The sequence below is a fragment of the Eufriesea mexicana genome, unplaced genomic scaffold (assembly GCF_001483705.2).
Source record: "Eufriesea mexicana isolate 0111107269 unplaced genomic scaffold, ASM148370v2 scaffold1358, whole genome shotgun sequence".
NCBI classification, from domain to species: Eukaryota; Metazoa; Arthropoda; class Insecta; order Hymenoptera; family Apidae; genus Eufriesea; species Eufriesea mexicana.
This window is the reverse complement of record NW_016909491.1, coordinates 131,577-154,463: the sequence shown is the minus strand read 5'-3', so window position 1 is coordinate 154,463 and position 22,887 is coordinate 131,577. Positions and strand designations below refer to the sequence as shown.

Here is a 22,887-nt window from a genome sequence, read left to right as displayed (position 1 = left end):
CCTCCCGCGTGATCTCGAATTCTAGAAATAATCGAACCAACGACTGCACGTGACTCATCTGGAATCGGCGTGGTCGATCTCGCGCGTTATCTCGCGCGCGAGCAAACGATCCCGATGCTTTTCGCGCGACGCGCAACGACGATCCTAATGAAAGAATCGAGTTAGCGATCCTCCGCGGTGGGAAATTGATAAGTTGCCGACCAGTATGAACCGGTATGAACCACGGGTTAAATCGACTCATTCGATCGTCGCAATTAGCAACGATTCTCCGGCTGCTAGTCGCGGCGGCCGCGCTCGCGAATTGGCGAATTCCGGTCTCCGCTGTTCATCGATACGAGCGAATCGCCGGGATATATACCCTTTGACTTGATCGGACCTGATGATTCCGCGATTGACTCCTCGGCGGCGTAATTAGCCCGCAAAATGGCGGCAATGCACGGAGCAATACGGAGTCGTCGATAATCGCGAGTCGACGTCTCGCGGCCGCGATCTCTAACCACGGAGAGAGAAGGACGGCACCGGGACGCTAAAAATAACAATTTCATCGGTTGCACGGCCACGAAGGAGAACAAACTGACCCGTAATTCGTCGGCGGAGAGCAACGTTTCCCGAGCGACCAGGGCGCCTCGAGAGATCCGCCGTGGAAGAGGGAAGAAATTCGTCGGAGGCCCTGGTCGCCATGTGTCGCCGCGACTTAGTTCACACGCCTATTACCCAATATCTGTTGAATTACGCGGTAAACAGGGAGCGTTTCTCCCACGGTTTGCTTTGCTCGCGGACACCTCCGCGTCGCGTCGCGCGACCTCGAGCACGCGGCGCGTCGCGTCGCGTCGCGAAGGCCTCCTAGAGGATGTCGAGCCGCGGCTGACGAAGAGCTCGCGCGAGGAGGAAGGATCGCGTGCCGTCGAGGTAATCCGTAAATTATTTAGCGGCAACGATTGGACAAGGTCCAACGGGATAATTTACGACGCACGCTCGCGGGATGGTTACAACGCGAGAGAAATGTTACACGGGTGGCCGCGACTCGCGTCTCGGGGAACGCTCGATCCTTCGCCGTACAAAACGAATGTTAATCGCTGTGCGTATTCGACTAATAATAGAATCATCACCTTCCTTCGCTAAAGTCAACAACGCTGGCTTCGAGACCGGTAAATACGTACGCCTACAAGCGGATTACTGGCCGGATCGGTTGGGAGGAAGACTGGATTCGGAGAGAAGATCCGGAGGCAGTGAATCGGGACCGTGTCGGTTCGCCGTGGAAGAATCGACGCAGGGGAGGAACGTTATTCTTAATGAAATGTCGGGACACGGTGCGTTGGAGGGCAGGTAGGCAAACAGGACGCCTCCTCGTAGAGAGCACGCAAATTTAACCGTAACGGTAGGCGTAACTTAATTACCGATAACACGACGATGCATTTAGGTTTCAATTAGGAAAAGGGAGGCAAGCCGCGCGTGTGCGCGCGAGCGCGAGCATGGCTGCTCCTATTATGTTGCGACGCTGACTACGCACGACCGCAAACAAGATTGTCAAGTGAATTATCAGGGTAGCCTGCGAACGCGAGTGCCCTTTGCTTTGACACGCGTCGCTGCGCCAACAACAGCCTGCGTTTCGCGACTACCCATCGCCACGTGAGCGGATCTTCCAGGTCTATCCGGCGTCCTCGGACGTCTATGGGATCTCGCTGATCACGCTCGTCTTCTTCCCGATTTGTGGTCATATCAAATGATCCATCCTCCAAGCGCGAAGAGGACAACAGACGAGGTATTCTTGATCTCCGCGCGATTAAAGCGTCCATCCAAAAGAACTGAGGCGAGTTGACGAGCATCTGGAGCCCTGGCAGGGGCGTTTAATTCCGTGCCTTTCGCGCCCCGCGCTCTCATCCCGGACAGACGGATTTCCGCGTCGGCCGATACGGAATACGGCTGACGTAATTCCGCGGGAAGAAGCCGGGAATACTTTGGCCGAAACTTATTTTCAGTGCGCTCACGCGCCTTCACCCGATACAGGTTTTAAGAGGTTACCGTCTGCGGTCTCGTTCGCCGGATCGCTACGCCACGCTATTTGCATACGATAATATGCAAAATGTATCGGTAACCCGCACAGTGACGATGCAAGAATAACCTCGCCGGCGCCTTTTTTACACGCGCACACCGACCAACGCCTCTCGCACACGCATCTCGCGCGCTCGCGCGTATTTCCAGACCCCGAGAACACCATCCTTCGTCTTCGGTGATACGCGAAAGTGCGCCTTGCGTCGCGACGACCAACTCGCACCCCTTGCAACCCTTTTTATCGCGCCCATTTGCCCAATGACAGCGAAGGGATCATGACGGATGTAGGGGAGAACCCAGTTCTCGACACTTTGACAGTGTTCGACCGCGATTTTAAGAAAAATCGGGGGGGTCGATCGCGGAATAGGGTGCAAATAATTTCTGGACAAAATTTGGGCCCGTTCTTCTTTCATTTTTTACTAATCTTTTTCGATTCTCACTGGGATCGAGGAACGTGGTCGTAGAATTTCTTATGATTATAATTATAATATGAGCGATATAAATAATATATTCCGGATAACCATAGCCGTGTGAAAATCCGCCGAGATTACTATCGTCGATGAAATAAAATAATTAGTTAGTGTGTTTGTAAAATTTCTTGGTGCGGTCGCTTGAAGTAAATTCGATATTTAAATCCGGAGAATTGCTGTGTACCGTGCTGTAGAAGACTCGCGTTATGTAAAAAAAATCCTGCGATGTCTTTTGCATTACGCTTGTATCTGACATCCGTACCTTTCTCAAGTTCGTTTTCAATTTTATTCGCCAAGTCGAATATTCTCGAATAAATTCCTATTGTTCTCGAAGAAAAGGAATATCAAAAAATATCATTCGCCTAATTAAACATGCAAACGTGGTTCCAAACTGTGGACAGTAAGACGAGCATTCCTTTATTTGTTTTTTCATAAAGATCCTTCATCGTCGTGTCTAATGTTTACTAATTTATTTATTTACTTTTCCCTTTAAGGGATCGAGAATTTGGATTTGGAAATTCTATGGCGAAGTCGCATTTCTTCTCGAAGTTACTGCCAAGGTGAACGGTTACAAGTAAACGTGCAATAATACAGTTGGTATTAAGATAGGCTAGCCAGACGCCAATTAAACGAGATATTAATAAACGATCAACGCTGATGAATAGCAATCAGGTTTTTCTAACACCAGCTAAAGCCAGTGAATGTGTCATCTTGAAATCAAGGAACCTGGGACGTGTTCAACCCGATTTGCCTCTACACCTCGACTCTAATGTTACGTTCGAATCATGCCTTGGGCTACATCCTATCCACGATTCACCAGTCAGACGTGACAAATGAAGTGATTATACGGCGGCACTCGAAGACAGGCACGACGAAAACGGATCTTGTCAAAATTAAATTGCATCGATACGTATGTCGATAATTAATGGAAGTTGACGGTTACTTTTATTGCTCATATTCCGTTGCAAAGGTAAAATTATTTATACCAAAGGCGATTTATCGTAATCAACTTTTTTAACTAATGATATATTTAGGACACGAAATTCTCGAGATTTTCCGAAAACATACGTATATGATTTACGAAGTTTAGTTTAAGGTTACGAAGTTTCGATTATCTCAATTATTAAATATTAAATATTAATTAAATATTATCCCAAGGAACGAATGAGCCATTCACAGAATTTCTTGAGACATTCAGTGCCAAAGTACTCGATTAATACCTAACCTCATACATTTAAAGTAAATTGACCACTCTTAGGTATGTAATAATCAACATTGTAACGACGTTACGCTACTTCCAAATTATTGTTTACTATTTAATAATATTTATTATAACATGATTATTACCACGTTATACGTGATTCGAGACTCCCCCAATAAATAAACGATTTAACCTCTTCAGGGATTCATACGTGTACGTTTATTTTTGTTTAATTATAATTATCACGAATGAACAGGAAATTGGAATCAGTTGGACAATTATTCGCCACAGGATCTCTCGACAATAAGAAAGAAAAATCTAAATTATTATCGATATAAAAGAAATTAAATAGATCTTTTCCATTTTCAAAAATTCGTCCTTGAAGAAGTTAGATCAACTGAACCTATTTAACGCACAAGCGACTGCAGTATCATCGCAAAGATGAAACCCAGCTGCCCCGAAAAATTAAAAAAGAAAAAATCTAAGAAGCAGGAGCAGACGTACGACGTATCCAAATTGCCAGCATACGTCGAACGCGAATTTTTAGCGCGCGGCCATTTAAATACAATCACGCGCCTCGGCATGTGAGCTTCCGTTTCGTTCGGAAAAGGATTTTCCGTTTCCGTCCAGGTCCAGGAAATCCCTGACTAAGCGTCCCGAAGGCACCTTTCTCTACCCTCGCTGATACCCACGAAGGAACGCGAACGCGCTCTCGAGGATCGGGATCGGTACCTGTAATTAACGGTCGCCGCTCGTTAGGCGGAATCGCGCGTTTCCGGCGAAAGACGAAAAATATTCCAGCCGCGTCCACTCGCGCAACGGTACGCGAGTACACAGGCGAGCAGAGATCCAGTCGCGCTGAAATTGCTGCTACGTGTGCCGATTTTGAAACGTCTCCCAACGCCCCCCTCTCCCGATATGATAATTACCGTGCGATTCCATTCAACGCGAAACCCAAATGACCGTTTTTGGCATTAAATCCGTCAGGCTTCGAATAGTCTTTCGCATATTTTTAATTAAAAATTCGAAATTTAGCGCCCCTTTGTCACCCCTCTTCGCGATTTTTCTCTCAACACGTCGTCTGCCGTATAATTTTTATTATCCTCAGAATACGACGAATTATCAACCCATATGATGAAAAAGTCGATAAAAATAGCGCACTGTTTATTCGAGAAAAAAGAAAATGGTTCACGTAAGACAGATATCGGGGATTTAATTAAAAATTCGAAATTTAACGCCGCTTTGTCACCTATCTTTGCGATCTTTTTTTTCAACACCTTCGCTACCGTGTGATTTTTATTATTCTTAGGACACGATGAATTATCAAACGATATGATAAAGTAAATAAAAATAGCGCGCTGTTTATTTTGCAAAAAAAAAAAAGAAATTGTTAAAGCGAGACAGATATCGGGAATTTAAAAAATTAGTTCCACCGGTCACTGGTGATCAACGTGACAGCGAGTTAATATAGGTATAATCAATTTTTCGATATCTCCTCGTGCTCTATTTTTCGAAAGTTTCTCTTATTTTAATTCCTCGTCTTCCGGTCATTTCACCGGTCATGGTTGCTTCAGCGTTAGAAGTTTCGTTCAAAATTCCGCGGTCAAATTATCATCTTTGTCATTCGTCTTCGCGATTTCTCGATCCTTCAATGTCTCCCGTTATTCCATTTTTTGAACATTCTATTGCATTTTTAATGCACCGGTCTGTCGATTTGATTTAACGTTAAACGATTCAATATTGAGAGCGCAAGTGTTGTCCACGAGGCAGTTTTTAATAAGTAATATGTACGAAATGTGTACGAAATATGAAAGAGCCGAGGAATTTACGAATTCGTAATTACGTGTAGCGGAAGTCGATTAACTTGTTAGCGAGGAAATTCAAAGTTCGCCATTAAAGGGTGCTCCTTGTGCTCCTTTATTACCGATGAAAATAACGCTGGATTACCAAACCGGTTCGGTTATGTGAATAATTTTGCAATTATTAAATACGTATACCTGCCTTTGTCGAGATTAACGTTGACTTAAATTGAGATGGAAACCTAATTACGTGCAGGGAATCACCTAACATTTTGCATGTAACTCGTATGGTATGGAATCGTGTATAGCGGTAGCATTTTCTGAAACGATTTTACGTGTCAAAGGTCAATTTATCGTAGCGGCATTATGCGTATCCAAAGGCAATAAAAGAAACGAGGTTTCTATAGTATATTGGTCTTCTGATATCATGCAAATTGCATCCAAAATATTTCTCCTATCGTAACGATTAACGATTACGATTATTTAGGTGATTATCTCCAGACGAGATACCCTGTGCGATCATTTATCTTCGGCGTATCTATAAAATTACCGTTATCTGAAAATATTACGGATATTATTATAAATTGCCAATATATGCAAATGATGTTTGGCTATGTATTAACACCGGACCTACCACAACCGATCGAATAACCGGTAGATGAAGAAATAAAAGAAGATCCTTAAAAAAAGAATTGATAAGGAAAGTATTGAAAAATGGCGGGAAGACGTAATCAAAGCGATGACGTTGAATGTGGAATTTTTAATTAAAATTTAGAAATTGCTCGATTAGGTCACGGGGGGTTTAGAATCAACCCTTAAATAGCAATTCGAAGGCTTTTTGCTATAAAATCGATGCAAATTAATACGCAGAATTATTTTATTTCGATATCCCACGCATCGTTACGTTATTTTAAATTTGGCACATTAATTAACATCGGTCCACGGAATTTGATACGTTTTTACGAATTTAATTAAATAATGATTTAGAGTCGCTGTCGAGTCGAAAGGGTTAAAGATCGGTATATAAGGTAGCCTTTATCCCAAATCAGCCATGGGGGGTCGCCAAATTCTCTAACTTCCTCGGCACCTCTGCCGACACGCGCCATTTTCGTGCGGGAGGATTTATCGTACACAGAGAAGAGATCGAAAGAAGCTGGAACCTCGACGACGGATGAACGTATTTTTACCGGTCGGAATGCGAGCCTGCGAAAACAGACATTCTTAATTGACAGCGACGAAGGTGAGCCGCGTCGCGGCGCGTATATACACGGATTCGTCGATGCGTCTCGCCGCCTCGTTCGCGAACCTGACATTGAGAAAGTTCTCAATGAAATGGACGCTGGCGCGCTCTCGCGTTCCATGCGCTGGGAATATTCCGAAAAACCGGCGTGTGATTCACGTTCGCGGCAGAAGGTAAGGTGGAATCTCGTTCCAAACCTTTTCTTTCATGCCGAATTTTTTCCTCCTCCTTTTCCCCTTTTCGGCCAATCAAATTTCACCGCACGTTATTCCCCACCGCAGAGGAAGCCGATGTCTCTCTCCGGCGAGAATCGCAATCGAGAAATACGATTTTCGCCAAATTTAGCTCGCGATTTTCATGGTAATTCACCGTTGGTGGGAAACCATAGCAGACAAAGAGCAGAAACTGCCGGGAGAAAATTAATTCACCGCAAACGCTTCACCCCAATCGCGGTTTCGATACGAGCCCTTTGCCGTGAATTTCGCTTGCGATTCGCTGTAGCTAATAATTCCGAATTATCATTTAAATTGTTTAAGAAATTAGATACTTGTCTGGGGTCACGGCGAGTGACAGAGGGTGAAGGACTATGACGATACGACGCAGGGCACGACTATTCGGACCTTTCTTCTTACGAAGAGATTATAAGGCCCTCGGTCACCAATTTGGTTCAAATTATGAGGGATGCTAGAGTTAGTTCCCCTGGTGGTGAAGGTATATAATTATAGGTGTCACTATTCGATAGTTTTTAAGATACCTGTTACCATGTTAGCATATTACCAAGGTATCATGTAATGGTGCGGTGTAGTAGCAACGGATCCAGTATACCTACACGGTAGGGCCCCGCGATGATTTCTTTTCTTTTAATCCTTTTTTATTTTGCATGAATTTTGTACAGTCTCTAAACAGGATTCAATTAAACCTAGGATAAATCTTCAATTGTAAATATCTTAAAAATTATGGAATTGTGGCACTTCTAATGCTAAACTAAATCTACCATTTTACAAAATTTGAACCAAGTCGGTGATTCGAAGGCCTTGCAGTCTCCTTGTTAGTCATTTTATTCACTGTACAAGCGAGCTGCGCTAATGTTATAATTAATAAATATATTTTTATCATAAAATCATCCCAACGTTTACCCCATCGCGATCGGGACCCATTTTGACCAAGCCGATTTTCCCACCAACGAGAAATTCCGCATCACACCCTCGTGTCTTACACAAACGTAACCCCTACCCTTTCGCGATTTTCGTAGGTCGAATGGTAACTCGAGTGGGCCTAGTCACACCTTTAACTCCAACCCTCGCGAGATGCACGCAAACGCGAAATTTTACCCCGGGGAAATATTATCGGAATTTTATTTGCAGGAAATATTAGCGGTAATTTACTCGCAGGAAATTTTCGCGGAATTTCCAACGGAATATCGAGGTTGGAGGGTGAGAAAACGCGTGGAAACGGAAGCGGAATATCGGCTGGATGAAATAGCCGGGGGTATAATGATTCCGTCGGATGGTTCGTACACCTGTTAGAGAAGCGCCGCTGCACGCGATCCGCAAAAATAGCGGCGTGTTTGTCTCCGTTGCATAACCTCCCTCGATCGACCGACGTGCAAGTGAATGAGCCCGGGAGGGAGGAGGAACGGGTCCGTTTTTCGGCACGAGGAACCACCTCGGTCCTGGAGTCAAGGACGCGCTAAAGGTCGCAGACACTTTCGAAAACCAGACGCCGAAAACGAGTTTGAGGGACGATGCGTACGAGGAGCTGTGCTCTTCGGTGACCGGATAGGAAAAAGTTGCGCTCAAAGGTCGTGCATGTGTCGACACGCGTGCTTCACGCTTCGCGGAAGCAACCGACCACGGGACAAAAGGTTGAAGCTGCGAATCGTTGCGAGAAGGATGGACGGATACTATCAATGGAGTCGATGAACGACGAGTGAAATTCGGAAGCAAAGAAACGCGCTGGGCGAAAACGAGAGAAAGGGATGATGTAATTAGGGTATGATTAAGCGCGACGAAAATAGACGAGCAAACACGTGGAATCGATATCGCGATAGGTATGGTTGAAATGATCGGGTTGGTCGTTTTGAAAGTTGGAAGAAAGACGGTCGGGTTTAGAGGCGTCCCAGCGATGTTAGATATTCAGTAGCGTCCTTCGACTTTTGCGGATGATATTCAAGGACAGCGGGACCGATCGAACGCCGATGACACTTTCCACTTTGTAATTTTATCCTCTTCTGACCCCTTATGCACATCGACCGTCCGATGAGTCGACAACGGTGCAGTGGAATGAGAAATTATAGGATCAGCCACAGTCACTTGCGCGCAGGCCATCGGCGTGCAACTTTCCCAGAGGAAAAACAACCTTCGGCATTATTCGCCAGCGTTAAGACGTTACTCAACGTGCACTGAAAACGTGTCTCACGGCGTGAATAAAAATGCCGTGAATCAAAATTGGCAGGTCGCCGGCTGTGAAAACATCGGAATTTCCATAAATTAGCGCTCGATGCTGCAACCGATCGATGTCGCAATCCGCAATCTCCGTAGCCATTTTTCGAGTAATTCGTCGCGTAATTTTCGTCATGAAAATTCCCCCGGAAACACTGATCTGTCGAATGAAACAAATAAAGGGGAAATGACACGGCGAGAACAATTCTGTCCAGAGTTGGTAAGTTCGCGAACTCAAAATGCGTGAATTTTGAATAATCTATGCATAAAAATTTATCCAGGAAACTGAGATTTGTCGAATTATCACGAACAGAAGTTATGGAGAGAAAGTCGGGAGAACGGGGTGGACGAACCGTATCCTCGAGTTCGTAGGTGGAAGGAAGACACGCGGGACAAGTATGAATGGCGAGAAACGCGGAAGACGTTGGAGAGGTCGGGAACCGATCGGTGACGAGCGGGAAGCACCCCTTGCCACTCCTTCAACCCTTCTGTCTCCCTCTCTCTCTCTCTCTCTTCCTCCCTTACTCTTTCGACTTCGCTCCTAGTCCTTTCAGAACGACTTCGCTCCACCCACGCAACCGCGTCGGGACACCCACCACCGTCTACCGTCTCCCGACGCCGGTGACCTACTTCCAAAGGGGCACCCCTTGCCATTCAAGGCTGTGCGACGCGAGAGCACGCAGGACTCGACGCTCGGCGTCGCCTGCAATCTCTCCCGACCAGACTCGATTTCGCTTTCCGGGACGTCGTCGCGTGCACGCCGCGATATTCGCGCGATAATCGCACCAAAATGGCCGCCGATAGCCGCGAGACCACGTTCCCGGATGGGTAAGACGAGACGAGTGTTTACCGGGACGCACTCGATCGCTGCATCGTGTAACCTTTAGCAATTGCTCCCTAGGAAAGGAGTGGATGCGGGACCGACGCCCACGTGTCCGGCTCTCTCTTCGTTATCGGATACCACGCGCTCGAGTCGCGGTTGCCTTCCCTTTGAACCCTCATTCTGCGCGACATCTTTGACATAAGCGGTCCCGTGGAGAGAGACGAATAAAACCGAGCAGACTTGCGGACCTCGATTAACAATCCTGGAGTGCATTCGCGTCTGAGAGATCCATCGAATCACGATCTCTCAGCGATCGGCTACGAAACTGCGAGGTACCCTGGACGTTCCGACGCGAAATCGCGGAATCGATCGTGGATCGTTGGATTCTTCGCCGACTTTGAAGCCGATCGTCAAAGGGCCAGCAATCCAGAGATTCGAAGAGGCATGGAGGAATATGAAAGTCGCCGAGGGAGGAGTCTCGTCCGTGGAGACTACGGGGCGCCGGATATAATCATCCTCGGAAATGGCAGATAAATCAAACGCAAATATCGGCTGAATTTCCATCGTCTCGAGGTCCCTTTGAGCCGCTCCTAGTGACCGAATATCGGCCGGAAGAACGGGATAAGGCGGGAAAAGAGAGGAGACAACGAGGGAGGACGTAGGCTTGATACGGCTTGAGTTATGTATCGGAAAAATGCAATTATACAGCGGTAAGTCCGCGCGTAGATCGCGGAAGGTTACTTCTTTGGCAATCTCGAGAGATGGAAAGCCAATGGAAGCGAGTGGCGTTATTATAACCGCATCAGCAGTGGGAGATATAGAAGACGGTATAGGCGAAGAAACGACGTTATACGAGGGGATTTCGATCGAGGCACCGGGCGAGGATCAATTTCCGCGATTAATGATATATAGAGGGACGGAAACGGAAGATTCTCCGGTAGAATGGGAGAGCCGTTGCAGCCCAGGAGCGAAATTCTAATCGGGAAATCGTTATTTTCCGTCAGCCCGAGACGAGGAGCGGGTGGCTTGGACGTTTCCGGCGCGACCCTTCCGGCGAATCCGGAGACGCGAGCTGAGTCGTAAGAACGCTCGCGTGCCGGTCGCTCGCTCGATTCCAACCTCGAAATATTTCCACGCACTTACGTACCGGCGCGACCGAAACCTTCGTGCACGGCCACCTGTAGAATAAATAACGACTAGTCAATTTCAGTCGCGCCGTCGACTTACGAGACCGTCTGGCAGAGACAGGCGAAGGGACAAACAGTGGCACGTGGATTCGTCGGGTGTCCGATCGGTAAGGATTACGTAAACGGATAAACGCGATAATTTCGACCAGGTTAAATCGCTTCGCGGACTCGAATTTCCGGCGAAAATACTCGACCAGGGTGTTCGACAAAGGTGATTCTTCCGGGAAGGAAGAACAGATCAGACTTGAAGGGTCGTCGTCCGTGTCGTCGTCATTGTGGATCGGACGGTGGATCCGGATGGAGAAGAAGAAGGAGACTAGTCGAGAAGACCGCGAGGCCAGGCGCTGGCTGCCTGGGTTAGCGGAACTGGGCGCAGTTGCAGCTGCAGCTGCAGTCACGGCGGCAGTAGCCATCGACGTGCCGCTAACGAAACAGACAAACGAGTACCTGCAGAACGCGATCAATACTCCGTATAGGAGAGTACACTCTGGCCGGAGCACGTGTTCCCGTTTGTTTTGTTCCTTACCTCTGCAGCTCGCACCACGAACCCGCGTACCGTCTTCGAGTCCTCTCGACAGACCTCTCCTATCAGACGGCGAAGCGTTGCGGAAGGAAAGACTTTTCGAGTCGAGTAGGATGAAAAGTAGGATGGAAAGTAGGATGGAAAGCACGACGCAAAGTACGGCATCGCGGAAAGCTTGCTCTCGTTGCGGCTTATCGAAGCACGCCAGAGTCGGTTGGCCGAAGAATGGCATTGGAATAAATTGGGATAAAGGTATGGCGGGATTATTCCGGCGAAGAATGGCCGACAGCGAGATGGTCGAAAGGCCAGCGTGGAACAAGCATCGACCCTGTCCCGCCGGTATTCGAACCATTTAATCGTCAGGCATAAATTAACGCGGCAAATTAGCTGTTTAGCATGAAACTGTTCGGTTAGCCAGTTAGCCGACCGGATAATGGACACGAGGCATTATTCGCGCGACGGGCTAATCATAATTATACCAGGGTTAAAATAACCGAAATGTCACGTACATGCATCGGGTGGCGAAAATCGTCCGAGTTTTCGCTCGAAGCGTCTTTCTCCGCGTGACGTATCGATCCCTCCTTTTTCCCTAAAACCCGCACTCCTCTAAAACTACTTTCCGCAGCGGAATTAATGCTCGCCTCTATCGAGTAAATCAAGGAACGAAACTCTGAATAGCTTTCTCAGCGTTGGAAAAAGAACGGGTTATTCAACGGGGCGAAAGAACAGGAGTAAGGGGGAAAGAGAGAGAGAGAGAGAGAGAGAGAGAGAGAGAGAGAGAGAGAGAGGAAAGCGAGCAGAGTTGTATCTGGAGCAACGGTATCAATGTTCGGCAGCACTCTAGCTCGGGTCCAAGAGGTTAAGCCGAGTTTGCACGGCAACGTAAACTCGGGCGCGCGGCAGGTGGGCCACTGCACGTGCGCGGCCAGCAGAAATCCGGCGAAATTCGATCGATTCCGGGAGGAAAGGAGGAAGGTTCGACGAACATTCGGCTGTAATCGAGCCGGCCGCGGACGACGGGGCGGACGTTTGGCACCACCGGCCTAGAATCGACTGGTGCTAAGAAACCGAGTGCTCTCTTGACCCCGATATCCCCCGGGGTGCATTTCTTTGCGCGATCGAAAGCCGACCTTGGCTCGGACGAGACCGATGCGCGCCCGGGCTCACTCGCCTTTCCGCTCCGCTCCTTTTCTCCGCTCTGCTGACAACCGGCCCAGCGCCAGCCGTCGTTACCCGCGTCCATCCTCCTCTTTTGTTCCTAAACGAGATCTCGCGCGTCGACCGTGACTCCACTCGCGTGCACGAGTTGGAAAATATTTTTAGACCCCTCCACGCTCCACGCCAGAGGGAAAAGAGGAAAAAAGACGGTTAGATTCGGCGATAGATATTTTAAGTAACAGGCTTTCGCGCTGCCCGCGAGGGCAAAGTAACCTCCTCGCTTTCACCGGAACCGCGCAATCGAATTCGGCAGGTGAAAGGTGATCGATCCGTGTCGCGCGAAATCGCAATGGTCAACGAGTCCATTTATTTTTCTATCTTTCCCCGTTCGTTTCCGCGAACGACGCGGCAAGAAACGACCAAGAGACTGCGTGGCCTATCGATTCCACCTGGACGTTACACCGGCCACGTTCCCGAGCGCGATCTGGCTCGAAATTTAATTGGACAGCGGATCACCGATAAAAACGGATGGTCGACTACCCTTTTGCCCGTCCCGACCAAACGAGTCTGCAGAGGGGGTGGCTACAACGTTCGATAACACGCGACCCGATCATCCCTCTTTGCCTCTTCCCGTCTCTTTTTCTTCTCCGCTCGGCTCCGTTCGCGGGGATAAATGAAAAATGCAATTATCGTGGCCGGAGGATCCATCGACGCGAGAACGCACGCTCCACCCTCTGCTAAACCGACTAATACGCGCATATATACGTGGCAGAGGATGCTCGGGCTTCGTTACGTGTAATTTCGTTAAACTTGCAAATAGCGGCTTCCCCTCGACGAAGGAAACATCATGCGCGATACCATATAGCAAATTATACCCGCGATTGCTACCTCTTGATCAACCGCTGCCCCGGACGACGAATTTTTCTGCGCTCACATAATCGAACGTTTACGTAACTTCCCGTCTGGTTCGACCGACTATTTTTCTCCTTTAATCCCGGCCGAGATCGCGATCGGGACATACACACGCTCTGGTACCTCGACCAATCGAATCGCTCCCGATGGCCACCCACCCTTAACGAGTTCTCCGACTTTGTATAGTCTAGCCTAACGGTACGCGAGGATAACGCGCGATCGTTTCGTGGCCGTCTATGTCGATACTGTTCCGCTTTTCAGCAAACTTACACCAACGGACCTTGCTAGTTCACTGAATAAGTGATATGTCGTAAGCCCTAGCATACACGGGGAACGGCGGTCGATCGCGATTCGGTGGCAAATTACACGACGATGGTTTACGAAAGCCGGTAAACAAGATTTTCGGCCGCGAGGGCAACCTTGGAACGGAAATTTTCCCACTGCTCGTGTCACCCGGCGAATTTGCCCGAGCTTCGGGGACCATCGGTGAACCGTGAAATCGATGAAAGAGACGGGACGAGAGGAGGAAGATCGGTCCCCGGGACGCGATCGGAAGGATAATTAAATCCGAGGGTGGCGCGATCGTGGCGCCATCGAATTAGCCAACGATCGCGGGACGGATTTAACCGACGACCTGGCCGAGATCGTTGTTTTCGTATTGCGTAAGCGGTCTCGTAATTCGACGCAATCAGCTTCCAGTTCTAATAAACGGTTTTAGAATTTAATCAGGAAAAATTGGAATGTCGAGAAACGAGTGATTAGGGGAAACATGGCGGACGTGGTAATTTCAGCAATCGCGACGGATCTGCTAGTACCTACAGGTTGTACAGACCTAGTACAGGGCTCGACGACGAGTGTGCCGGTGTTTAGAGATAATCGCTCCACCGATCACCCATCTATCCCGACAGGCTGATCAACAGTCCTTTATCCGGTACCTTTCCTCTTCGATTTGTCCCGTTTCGATCGCAAAGCTGATTCGGACGAGAGGAGAACTGGACACAGGATGCGCTCAGGGTCACGGTCGCGACTGCCACACGCAATTCAAAGCGCACTTCCGGTACGCGGCCGAAAATTAGCCGTGTCTCAGCCAACAACCGAACGGCAAAGGACTTCAATCAGGTAGCCGCTTGCTAATCCTCCCCTCACACACGCCCACATCCCGTGTGTCCGTGAACAAGCTCGTTATAAAAACGTGGTGACCGGTAACTCGCGACATATCGTACTCGTAAAAGCGCGTGCAACTTTACAAGCAGAATCGTAACGTGCATCAGAGAGTGCATCATGGATACCAAACAAGCGTCGCTCTACCTCGCCCTCGTGTGCTTGCAGACGGTGCTCGTGCACGCCGTGGTAAGCTTTCAACGATGGGCTCACTGTTACCCACAGGACGGAAGCCGCTGCGCGTGCAACCGGAAGTTCGCGGTTGCAGTCGAGCGGGACGGCGTTTGTGAGATTTTTTCGACACTTTGCCGGAGATTTATCCGAGATTCATCTGAGATTTATCGGAGATATCGAAAAGTGAACGCGCGGAAATAATACCGATTGGATTCCGGGACAAGTGGACTCGAGATTAGAGGGGAAGCCGAATCGAAGCGTGCAAAATTTCTCTTCGGATTAATCGCGTCGACTCTTTTATTTCCCTTCCTTCCTTTTCGCGTTTTTATTTCCGTTTCGGTCCCACGTCTCCCCTCTCACGGGTGTTTACACGCCACGAGACGTGACCAAACACCGGGAAACTGGTTCGACTAAAATTTACCTCGAGGAAATGCGTATCGTTAGGCAAACGACGCGAGAGCAAGCGAAGAAATAACATCCCGCGATTCGGTCGATCTTATTTCGAACTTGGATCGACTGGTTCAGTCTTTCTAATAGCCTCCCAATTATCTATCACCGATTCCGTGTCGTTTTACACGTTCTACCATAGAATCCGTTGAATTATTAATTCCGTCAGCTATTCGCGTAGCCCGTGATAACAGCAGAGCGATCTCAAAGGGGATATTGAGGAGAGAGGGATTAAGTTGAGGCGTGGACAGTATGGACGAAAATGGGTGAAGTAACTGGCCGATTATGGAGAATTCGACGAACATATCGAGATCGTCCAGTTTTGATTTCGATTTCGTTTGCTCGTAGCCCGACTGGATGCCCCCTGAGATACTGGACATGGCGAAGGAGGACAAGATACGATGCATGAGCGAGCACGGCACGACCCAAGGTTGGTATCGATATCGCGATTCAAATGTCCGAATCAAACATTTTTACGATCAGCGAACTCACCACGGTCCATCCATTTGTAGAGCAAATCAACGACGTGGAAAAGGGGACAATACCAAACGATCCGTCGATTACTTGCTACATGTATTGCCTGCTGGAAGCGTTCAGCCTGGTAAGTCGAAGCAACCACTGCTCAAAGTAGATGCAACTAATCGAGAAATCCTTTCGTTTAGGTCGACGACGAAGGTAACCTGGACGAGGACATGCTCATGGGAGTGCTCCCGGACAATTTTCAGGAGCTGGCGAATTCCATTTTGAAAACGTGTCTCCCGACCCGTATGTCTTTCGTCACGTTAAATTGAAAATTGAAAATTTTTCATTTTTCATTTTTAATTTCAAATCGAGGAAATTTTCGGACGAACCGAAACGGCAAATCGTGCGAGTGACTATGGAAATTTTCATTTTCGTGATGGTCGGAATATCAAGGTTCGAGTTTTGGGAAAATACTTCGGGGCACGTGCGAGATTCGTTAAAGTCGATTTGCCGCGGGAAAAGGAAAGCGTCCTCGATTTGGAATTTCGAGTGGGAAATTTTCAAGCCGAATGTCGAAATTGAGACTTTCTAATATCCGCTATGGTTCGATCTCACAGACGGTTCTGACAATTGCGACAAGATATACAACCTCGCCAAGTGCATACAAAGCTCTGCACCAGACGTAAGTACACATAGTATCCTTTACTTTCCTTCGCGATAGTGCTCGATAAGTCGTTAACTCGGGTGAAAGTAGAGCGCGTATCCAGAGACAATTACGTACTCGGATCAATCCGAGTTACACGAGGCAGGTTTTTCGTTTCTTACGGCTTGGTAACGATCATCGTGCTTCCTAGCTAACTCGAATGCGATAAATCTTTATGCTCCTAACGGCACGGGCACGCAAAAGCGGGGCGAAGCGTGCAGACAATTAGCCAAGTAACCGTGGCAGTGCTGTAGCGTTGGAACTCAACGGGTGCCCTTTGCTTTCAGATATGGTTCATGATCTAAGGGCATGGAAAGATGGTTATTTACGATGGAACGATATTTTTCCCGCGTTCAACGGCGAGCAAAATGAAACAAGCTGCAAGACGGTTACCGAGTACGGAATTGCGATCAATGGTGAACGAAGGATAACGAGAAAAGAAAAAAAGAAAAAACGACAAACAAACAAATAAATAAATAAATAAATAAATAAATAAATAAAACACCTACCGACGTTGGTTTATTCGCAAGAAGAGCGTACGTTTCGCTGGTTCGGAAAGGACGGACAAAGCTATAGTCTAAGTTTAAGCTTAAACGGAAAGCTGCGTGTACGTCGACTGTTCGGATAAAGCGTGCTTCGACGCGAGTGTGCAAGAGGAGAAAGAAGGGAAAAGAAAAGCGGCAAATGCGTATAAAAATCGGCCAAGCGAACACGCGTGGTTCGTGGAACCGGTAACTCGGTATATCCGAGATATATGTTGTGCCCGAGCGCAAAAATAATATATTTGGAAAAACGATAATAACGCGTATCCTGAACGTAACAGCGTTACGTAATGATCGAACGAAGCGCGATTTGCGGCTCATTGATACTATAATTTGCATGACAATCTAATTCGCGAATGTCTTCGAATACGGCGTAATTGTATGTTTGCGCGGTACACCGAATAGCCGCTTCCAAGGCAGTAAAATGATACGCAAAATCCAGCACGCTGCCATTAAGTGGTATCCTTAAAGTTCCACATAATTTTATAATGACTCCGCCGACATGATGGCCGTTACGCAATATCATCGTTCGGAAGCTGTCGCGCGATTCAGCCTCGTTTCCAACCAACGACCGTGTGCCGCGGGAAAAATCGTTCGATCAGCGACCACGAGTTCAAACTTGCGAGTAATCGATGGAATTTCCGTGGAAAAAGCGGACCAAACTACCCACTAAATCCCGAAATCGGCGAGATCGCCGCGACCGGAGACGAATGATCGAACGATCCTCCGGACGAATCGTTTGCTATTGGTTGCGGTGTTGCTTAAAAATATTCCAAGGTTGTAACGCGAGGCGTTCATGCAATTATTTATATCGTTTCCGCAGAAAAGTGCGCGATCGTTGCAGGGGAAGACGCGGCGAGCGGAAAATTTCGCGCGAGAATTTTCAACGCTGATCCACCGTTGACCGCGATCGAGCGATCGGCGATAGATGGCGGATAGACCGGGACAGAGCTCGACGGAAATTCCCTGGAATGTCGAAACGAGCATGATCGGATCGATTTTATCGGCGATTCGAGCGATCGAACTTCGACCCGAATCCCGCGCCGTTCTGCGACGTCGGAACCGCGTAGCTCGCCGTTTGCGCGTTCCAACGCGGAACCGAGGAAAAACGGCGAGTGCAGCTGGAAATGTGGCATATCGACGTATCGACCGGTGTACCGGTGCTTCGACGTTCCGTCGAAAAGTTGCCGCGAACGTGGTCAACTATACCGTCACCGCTCCTCTCGCCGTTGACAATAAGTATATAGCAGTCACTATTCAACTACTGTTAAACAAACGTTCTCATGCGTTATCGTGCAGAAACATGGTGTGTAAAAAAAGAGAGAAAGAAACGAGAGAAAGAAGAGGAGAGGTAGATCGAATTGCCGAGGGAGAGAGATTCGATTGACCCGCGTGTCGCGGACGTGGTGCACGTGGTGTCGCTTAACGGAAGCCCTCGGTTCCGCGAGCAGCTGGCGAGCCAGCGGACTCCGCAGCCGGTCGAGGTTACCGCCAACGTTTCGCCATCGATTTCGCGATATTCCGCGATATCTCGCGATATCTCGCGTTGCTTCGTAATTCTCCGTTCGGACGGGGGGCAATGGAAAGTTAGCGCGCTGCGGACTCGCGTACTCGCGCGCGCGTGCACGCCGGGCGGCGAGAGTCGGCGAAATCGGTAAGAAACGAGTGGAACCGTGCAACAACGCGTCCCGGCTACGGAGAAAAATCTTGAAACGTCTATTTTTAAGCGGCGACTGGAAATAGTCGGTTTAATGAAAGGAGGCACGCGATCGCCCGTACGTTGCTCCAGTCATGAGTCACGCTTCGAACGCGGACTCGCAACAAGTAGAGATCCCCCATAATGTCCGTGTAATTGATCGAACCAACACCGATGTAATTTCAATACCGTGCAAGTTACCGCGCATCCGCGAGGCAGCATACGGCGTACGCGCACACACGGGTTAGGTGTCTCTGGTCGACTCTGGCAGTCTCGTTTGGGGCACGGAAAAAGAAAGAAAAAGGAAAAAGAAAAAAAAAGAAAAGAATATACAGAGAGATCTGTCGCGGTCGTCTACCTCCAGAAAGGACTGCGTCTCGATCGCGGGGGTACGATGATCGGGGGGGTCGGGTGAGAGAAAACCAAAAGTCAAAATGGGTGCAGCATGTGTGTGTATATATATATGTCTATACATACATGGAAAGAGAGAAAAAAAAGGTAAAAAAATACAGGGTTTGAAGTTGGAAAAACTAGGCTGACACGGCTGTTAGATGACCAATACCTTAAGGTCGATCGAGTGGATAGCGGCGTTGTGCGGCGATGCGTGTTCTTTCGCGTCATTGCCGCAATTCGCGTTGTTGTTAACATTCGGCAGAGAGCCACCCGCCCTGAACTGATTGCCCAGGTTAATGTGCAGGTGTTTGCCGCTGGACTGCGGTGGGCTGGCGCCGGCACTCTTCACGGACAGCGGAGTCTCCAGTACCCCGGACCCCGTGGGACTGGCGCACACCGAGCTGCTCGCCGAGGCGACCTAAGCAGGCCCATCGTTCATATGGTCACCAACTTGTTCGCTTCCTCCGACAAACTAGCGCCTCTTGCCTTTCCATCCTGCCTATTCCTTACTCTCTCTCGCTCTCTCTCTCTCTTTCCTTTCCTCCCTTTTTTTCTCTCCTTTTCTCCTTTTCTCCCTTTCCCTTACTATCTCTCTCTCTCTCTCTCTCTGTTTCTTTCGCTATACCCTTTTGTAAGTACGTACATGTATACTTCGCGAACCTTTTTCTCCCGTGTGTGTATATATATATATATATATGTACTCGGTATAACGAGCATATAACCGAGCATGCCCTGGCTACGAATCACGAGTCGACTTATATGCTCGCTCTCACGATCGCGTGGATTTCATACGTGCAAGTAAACGTTTGCCTTTCGAGAGAGGCTCGATATCCTTTCTATAGACGCCAGGTTAGGCTGCTGGCTCGTCCCTTTTAGCGAGGAAACACGCTTTAGAGGAATTCCAGAGGATCCGAAATAGATAGGATGAAGATCCTCGCCTACGAACATGCATCCCACATGCATGCCAAAGCTGCGGACAGGGTCCCATCGGGGCCTTCCGAAGGAAAGCAGCAGCTCGGACATGGCGAACCTCGTGAAACGGTCGCGAGACCAGGTTCCGCTGCTAGGGAATCGATAACATTCGAAAGCTCCAACAGTTGGTTACGTCGGAAACGTTTGGCGCGGATCGAGAGGAGGGCAGCGGAGCGGATTTTCCTGGATCGCGATCGTTAAAGGCCCACACGCGACTGGAAACTTTACGCCGAGGCGTCGGCTTTCCTGCCCCGACCACGTTTCGATAAACAGCCTCTCCTCCCCTCTCTCCTCTCTCCACCTCTGCCCTACCCTCTTTCCGTGGTTTCATCATCGCTCGAATTCCAGCTCCAGGTTGTTTTTCGAGCCGAGAGACACCGGGATCGAAAGAATATGCCCAAACCGTCGTAACGGGACCGATGGTCGCTGGAATTCCTCCGTCCCGAGCCCGGTTCCAGCCGCGTCGCGACGTTAAATTCGCTATCGGCGTGCTGCAGATAAAAGCGCGAACGGACCCCTATGTTTCGCGACAACCGGCGATTACGTAAGCACTCGCGGTGAAAGTACGCGTCTTTTTCTTGTTCAAGTACAACCTGTTTTGCATTCGCCTGACCGCACCACGCCGCGTTAGAAATTTCACGTGACTCGCCTTTCCTTCGAAATGCCATTTTTCATTTTGCCAGCACGCGGCAAATCCACGAGGAAATCGTTACGTCTATCGATAGTTTACGAGAGAAAAGAGAGAGATCGCGTATCCACGCGCGATCGCAAACTTTCGAGAGGATCGAAGTGATAGAGTGGCGAGACAAAATGATACCACGACCCGTGTGGCTTTCAGGGTAACAAATTACACGATTGTAAATTCACCCTTTCGTGGATCACTGAGTGGCCGAGTATTCCTACGATTTTTATTTAATTTCGAAAATCAATGGTACAGGAGAATTTGTTTAATTTCTTCCCGCATATTTTCGAAGGTAAAAGAAAATTTAAATTATCGCGATATTTAAACTGCGAAAAGCCAAATTTGAAAAGTAAATATCCGATGTATATAAGGGGTACGCGAATAACTATTCAGACAACAACGGAAAACATTTTAGCAGGGTTTAACTTTGATTTCACGGGATTTTAAGAAAAACGGAAATTTTTCTGTTATTTTCTTCCGTATATCTATCGTGATGAACAATTTTTACAGGTAGACTCGAATTGTCCTAATCGTCGAAAAATAAAATGTCGAGCCATTCTTTTTCGTAGCTAAACTACCATTTCGTTGCATCCACTTTCGCGTAAATAAGAATTTGGAAAATATTATTAATCTGTCTCTATATTATTAAGAAAAAGGTAACGAATATTAGCATGTCGCTCGAGTGTCGCTTCGGTATGTCATCGTTTTGCCGCGTTTTGAATTATATTCAAATTCGAGAATGCGAGTATGCGGGACCAGCTTTGAACGCGCCCGCGAGCACACGTACAAACGCGCGCCACACAGGTACGCGCCGTTTCTTCCCCCTTTCTCTTCCTTTCTCTCTATTTCCTTTCAACGGTCATTGTTCCATTTTACGCGACTCGCTCCAAGTGATGCTTTCCCTCCGTATTTTTTTTTAACCCCCGAACGTTTTCGATCCGATATCCCGGAGACAAAGGTTTAAACCATTTTCACCAATGGCTTTCCGCCATTTATCCGAGTAGCAGCTATTCCGACATTTCGTCATGGCGACCCACGCCGGTAACGGGCACGTAATCCGCGAAAAATATCTGGAAAGAGCGTTTAGATCGGTCGAAATGCTCAGTCGTTAAAAGCGATCGTTGTTTTCCCCGTTCGATTTGCGATTAAGGCACGCGCGAGAGTGGCACATCGATTCGAACGATTAATCGCCGCGTTCGTAATCGTTATCGAGGCCGTTAACGGTACAGTGATTCACGCACAGTGCAGTTGGACGTTGGATGAAAAATCGTAGCTCGTGGAACAAAGATCGTGGACGAGAGAAGGAAGAAGGCGTGCAAGCGCGATACACGATCCACGATTTGGTCTGGTCAGGACCGAGCTATCGGCGCTGATTAATAGAATGGACGTTGTTACGTGGACGCTGACGCGCGGCCGATTACACGCGACACGGTTTTCGCGTGGTATCGAGAATTTCACATGGTCGATATGTACATGTGCACGCGAAGTTTGTAACTTTTTCACCGTGTGTCGTGGAAATGCACTTCGAGAAACGAAAACATCCGTTGGTCGAGGAAGCGTATCTCGAATTACCCTGACATTCCAACGCCAACGTGAGATAATTGGCCGGAGCGGAGCGTGAAAGGAAAATAAAGAGAAATGCAGAGCGAAGTATGCAGCGGACACCTGAAAACGCGGCAGCACGCTCGAACGGCCGACAGATTAAGTCACTGTACCGTAAATAAAGTCGCGATATCGACTAATCGAATGGTGAACTTCAACGTATAACGCAGCTTCCGCATTTAGTACGATGCTAGGGCGTTATGTAATGGCGGTTATCGGGTTCCGTCTACCGAAAAACGCGCCAATT

At 48.3% G+C, this 22,887-nt stretch overlaps 2 protein-coding genes across 2 annotated transcripts in view; one reads left to right on the top strand and one right to left on the bottom strand.

The window, feature by feature from the left end:
* The window catches only part of LOC108548027 (CREB-regulated transcription coactivator 1), a 44,419-nt gene that overhangs the window by 19,495 nt on the left and 2,037 nt on the right, over window positions 1–22,887 (bottom strand). Inside the window, exon 2 of the mRNA XM_017900793.1 lies at window positions 19,554–19,802. Within this exon, the coding sequence (XP_017756282.1) occupies window positions 19,554–19,802 (249 nt within the window). The remainder of the gene's footprint in view (window positions 1–19,553; window positions 19,803–22,887) is intronic.
* Window positions 15,088–17,058, top strand: LOC108548112 (general odorant-binding protein 69a). Its single transcript, XM_017900900.1, has 6 exons — window positions 15,088–15,156; window positions 15,937–16,018; window positions 16,101–16,189; window positions 16,251–16,353; window positions 16,668–16,732; window positions 17,041–17,058. Exons 1-6 carry the CDS (start codon window positions 15,088–15,090, stop codon window positions 17,056–17,058), a joined length of 426 nt encoding a protein of 141 aa, XP_017756389.1.